Source organism: Aedes aegypti, chromosome 3, assembly GCF_002204515.2.
Source record: "Aedes aegypti strain LVP_AGWG chromosome 3, AaegL5.0 Primary Assembly, whole genome shotgun sequence".
NCBI classification, from domain to species: domain Eukaryota; kingdom Metazoa; phylum Arthropoda; class Insecta; order Diptera; family Culicidae; genus Aedes; species Aedes aegypti.
The window spans coordinates 288,827,572-288,832,435 of NC_035109.1; the positions used below are offsets into that span (position 1 = coordinate 288,827,572).

The 4,864-nt window shown below is 37.7% G+C and overlaps 1 protein-coding gene across 2 annotated transcripts; it reads right to left on the reverse strand.

Moving 5' to 3' along the window:
• Positions 1 to 312: 312 nt before the first annotated feature.
• Positions 313 to 1,599, reverse strand: LOC5576705 (CD2 antigen cytoplasmic tail-binding protein 2 homolog). 2 transcript variants are annotated; one of them, XM_001656161.2, is made up of 2 exons: positions 1,320 to 1,599; positions 313 to 1,237 (listed from the first exon to the last, which is right to left on the reverse strand). In XM_001656161.2, exons 1-2 carry the CDS (start codon positions 1,460 to 1,462, stop codon positions 343 to 345), a joined length of 1,038 nt encoding a protein of 345 aa, XP_001656211.1. In that variant the 5' UTR covers positions 1,463 to 1,599; the 3' UTR covers positions 313 to 342. The 2 variants fall into 2 exon arrangements, with proteins under 2 accessions (XP_001656211.1, XP_021707211.1); XM_021851519.1 differs by having other exon boundaries at positions 1,316 to 1,461.
• Between the last annotated feature and the right edge of the window lie 3,265 nt (positions 1,600 to 4,864).

Below are 4,864 nucleotides of genomic sequence, written 5' to 3' on the forward strand. Positions count from 1 at the left end.
TGAATGTTATTCCCTTCTTAGCTAAAATATATGTCGATGAGTCATTCTGGCACCAAAAATTGCTTTTAATAATGCTTAAACAGATTATGATCGTGATTGTCTTACAAGCAATGTGTAATTTTATTTTTTACCCCAATGAACTCCAAAAAATATGGAGGAAGTTTTCAATCTGATCAAGAATACATTAAGTATTGCAAAAACTGATCTTTGAACTACCATACAAACCAGCATAGCATATATTTTAAACCGTATAACTTTTCTTTATCCAACAGGCTTTCTTTCGTGGCGTATGGAGCCAAACATTGTACAAGGTACAGTTTTGAATGAGCTGTATTTTCGCGCTTACAAATACAGATCGAAATCAATTCTGGCAGCAGAGTAAAAGCGAGAATCCTCGGCACCTACCTTTCTTACAAACGCACCGCTACTAAACCGCCCTTCATCGGCGTACTTTTGCATCTGCTCGGTACTGAACGGGCCATGGATTTGATCTGCCTCTTGCTGTTCTTTGTACTCCCACATAAGCAGGGGCTTTTCTTCCCGTTCCTGACTGGTGGATGTGGAAGGCTGATCGACACCTGAAGAATCCTTAGGATCATCATCCTTTAGTTTGCTCTTCTCCTTACTGTCGAAGTCGTCGGCATACATGTCCAGCTCATCCTCCGGAACCGGCTTGGAATCGTTGACCTTTTTCTGTATCATCTCGTAGGTTTCATCGTAAATGTCCATGTTGCCTTCCCGCGTGAGAATTTCATTGGCCAGTTCGGTCAAACGCGTAACCTTCTCGCTTGAATCATCCAAAGTACCGGCCTTTTTCATCTTCCAACGCTGTGCGGTGGTTAACTTTGCCGTCTTTTTGCCAATCCTTTGAAGAGCCTTCTTTATAGTTTCTTTCGGTTCCATCATATCGAGAATATTTTGATAGGTTTTTGAGGAATCAAATCCTTTAGCTTTCTCGTCTTCCTCATCATCCGAGTCCGAGTCTGCCAGTCCTCTCAACTCGTCCTCTTTTTTCTCCTTATAGTTTGGGTCATTCTTAATTTTGACCCAATCTATATTATCCAACCAATTATCTCGAATTTCCGCTCCTTTCTTCCACAAATAGTGCCCATCCGCATCGAAATGTCCCTCCTCCATTTCCTCCTTCATATTGAAAGGGGTGATTTTAACTTCATCGTCCACTCGGGAAATGCCATCCTCCTCGCCTTCGATATCGTTCCCGTCCAGAACATTGTATCTGCAAGGGCACATCGGAAAAAAATCCGAATATTAACAATAATCCATCTTCCCAATCGCTGGCAATCAGAAATCATACTCACTGAGCCTCATCCTCGCCGCTGTCCTCTTCGTCCGAATCGAGCGTATGTTTGCTGGTGGACGGCCGATTGCTCTGCTTATCCCTTACCAGATCGTCCAGGTAGTTGTCCTCTTCGGCAACTTCCGAAGCGGTGCGTTTGGACATTTTTTTGCCGCTTTTCACTCGGAATTAAGATGTTTTTATGTTGCAAAATCGACCGAAATTATTTCCGAAACGTACAAAAAATAAACAACACGACGCGTCGTGCAGAAAACTTGCTTGGACTGGTGACAGATTGACCGACACGCGCTTGGACGCACACATACACATGTTACAAGGGGTGATGAAACGAAGAAGGGCATCAGCATCAATGACTCCCGGGAAATTGAATTTTTGGAAGTTCATTATTGTGAATCACAAATTTTTGTGAATGCACATATCAAAAACCTATTAGTTTCACACATAAGCCTGTTTCGCTGCTGACAAGTAATTTCTCGGCCTATCTTGATGCATGCACTGCAAAAATTTCATTATATTTCTATATGTGTAACGACACATAATTATTAAAAACTATCTCACACATTAAATTAATATGAATAGAATTCATCCAAGGTTCATTCAAAATTATTATTAAATCAAAAATATGTGTAGACACACATGGCAAAAATTTATGTGGTTTCACACATAACACCTATATGGAGAATGAACTCGTGAATATCAACATCCAAAACAAGTCAGACACGAGGCAACCATTTTGCAGAATAGGACAAAACGCTAACTTTTCGCAAGTTTTTCGGTAAGTTTACTTAATTTTCGATTAAAAAAACTATTTAACTAAATATTTTAGTTTGCAGATGGAATATGGAACAATGAGAATGTGCGTCGAAAGCATTTTTCAAGCCACATGTTTCCTTCAATCGAGACTGTTCCTGGTGGATTCTAAAACACATGAAAGGAGAAAAGTTGAATAACATGCGGTAAGTTGTAAAATTGTTAAACTGCGGTGTTCTAATAAACTGATCTATTGTTCCTTTTACAGAAAAGTTCCCGTTTCGAAATGAGGCACATTGCGCAATTTAGAAGAAATTCTGGTTGCAGCTTCACGAGTCTGGAAGATTTCCTTCATCAATTCTTCTGGGGATTAGCTCCAGGAATTCCTACAGGGATTTTTCCCAGAAATTCCTCCGGAGATTTTCACCAAGAATTTCTCCGGGGATTTCCTCCAGTAATTTCTGAGGGAATTTCCAATAGAAATTTCTCTGGGGATTTCGTCCAGATTTTTTCCGGGGATTCCTCCAAGAATATTTCGGGATTTTTCTTCAGACATTCCTTCGGGGACTTTTTTCAGAGAATTTATGCGGAGTTTTCCTTCAGGAATTTCTCTGGGAATTTGCACAAATAATTTCTCACGAGATTCTTCCAGCAATTCCTTCGTGAATTTCCTCCAGGAATTCCTTCGAGGATTTCCTCCAGGAATTCCTTCGAGGATTTCCACCAGGAATTCCTTAGAGGATTTCCTCCAAGAATTCCTTGCAGGATTTCCCCCAGGGATTCCTCCGGAGTTTTCGAAGGTTCTTCCGGAGATATCCCCAAAAACTATTCCAGGGATTTTCGTCAAGAATTCCTCAGGAGATTTTCGTAGCAATTTCTCCGAGAATTTCCTCCAGAAACTCCTCTGGCTATATGCTCCAGGAATTAATCAGGATCTACGGATTCCTCCGAGGATTTTCTCCAGGAATTTCCAATAGCAGGAGCTTTCCAATAGCAATTCCTCCGGGGAACTGTCCAGAAATTCCTCTTGGGATTTTGTCCTGAAAATCTTGTGAGATTTCGTCCAGTAATTTCTCCGGGTATTTCATTAAGAAATTCCTTCAGTGTTTTTTCAGAGAATTTCTCCGGGTAATTCGGGACCTAAATTATTTTTCATTCTTCTCTGCTCCCTCAAATGACACCTGATAAGTGTACAAGGCTATCAGGCTTGAAAGGATTAGATGTCACAAAAAGTGCAGGACCTGATGTAATCCCTCCAGTATTTATGAAGAAGCTTGCTGTTGAATTAACATCTCCTTTATTTTGGCTGTTCAATACGTCACTAAAATCCGGAAAATTTTCTAAAATCTGGAAGAAATCATTCTTAGTACCTATTTACAAATCAGGGAAGAAAACTGATATTCGTAATTATCGTGGAATTGCTATAATTTCCAAAGCTCCATTGTTAATAGAAAATTGTTTGGGCAATTCAGGAACAGAATTACAAATGCACAACATGGATTTTTTAAAGGCCGTTCCACTTCTACAAATTAACTAGAATTCACCAATTATACTTTGAATGCTATGGACTATGGTAACTATGTAGAGGCTCTGTATACTGATTTCAGCAAAGCATTTGATCGCATTGACATCTCTATGTTATTCTTCAAGTTAGAAAAAATAGGATTTGATAAACCATCTTTAAACTGGATATTGCGGCGCTCATTTTGAATCCACATCCAGTGGCGGCGGTAACGCGCAGAAGATATGCGCGCAATTCAAACGCAACGTCAAAATTCAAGTAGGATTGGATTTTTTCGTTCTTCATGGACGCAAATGTTTCAAATTTGCTAAATCTGAAACATTTGGTGGTTTTTATTATCACTGCGACGGTATATCGACATTTCCAAATAATCGCATTACGTGGATTTATCTTGCAGAGCGCAATACAATCATATTTAACAAATCGGTAACAAATAGTGAGATATCATGGTAAAAAATCGAATCCTATCCATGTTACATCAGGAGTTCCTCAAGGCTCACATCTAGGACTTCTTCTTTTCATATTATATGTAAATGATATTTCCTACATTTTAAGTTTATAAATATTCTTATCTATGCCGATGATATGAAGTTATTCATGGAAATTAAGTATGCTAACGACATTGACATCTATCTGAGTGAAATATCTATTTTTGATGAATGGTGTAGTAAAAGCCTACTTCAGTTAAATGTTAAAAAATGTAATTTCATTAAGGACTGTTCATTTTATAAAGTGGACACTTTGTTTATGCTATATTTTTTTATTTATTGATAAAATCGTAATCGGTTTTCTGTGTATCGTTGGCCTATTATTCTAAAATGCTATGAAAATATAAAATCTTTGAAAATGCTTTTGGTTGAAGAGCTAAATAGTTTTTCCAAAAACTCTTAAAAAAAGCTGCCCGTCAAAGTTTAACATTATTTTTCGCAAAACAAAAATCCTTATTTTTATGAACAAATTGTATGTTTGTATCCTTTACTATTCTACTAAAGTTAAAGCTTTAAAAATATCAATTATATTCCACCATTCTATGACATTAGGTAACTTAAGTGATTTACCCGTTTATGGCCAAATTTGCTGATACACCATCCTTTCACTCCCAGCAAAAGAGAAAAGTAAAAAGCGTGTTCAAAACTAGTTTGGATTACTAAAGAAACTATATTAGTATAAACGAAAGCTAAATCGTGAGATTAAACTACAGTCTTAAGTATAAATTTTACTGTTTATGGTCGTTTTACTAAATAGTCTCATACTTTTAAAATCATGTACGCATA

Coding starts and splice junctions, on each gene's coding strand:
- LOC5576705 (XM_001656161.2), bottom strand. CDS start 1,462: ATGTCCAAACGCACCGCTTCGGAAGTTGCCGAAGAGGACAACTACCTG. Junction 1,238..1,319: donor AGCGGCGAGGATGAGGCTCA/GTGAGTATGATT, acceptor GTGCCCTTGCAG/ATACAATGTTCTGGACGGGA.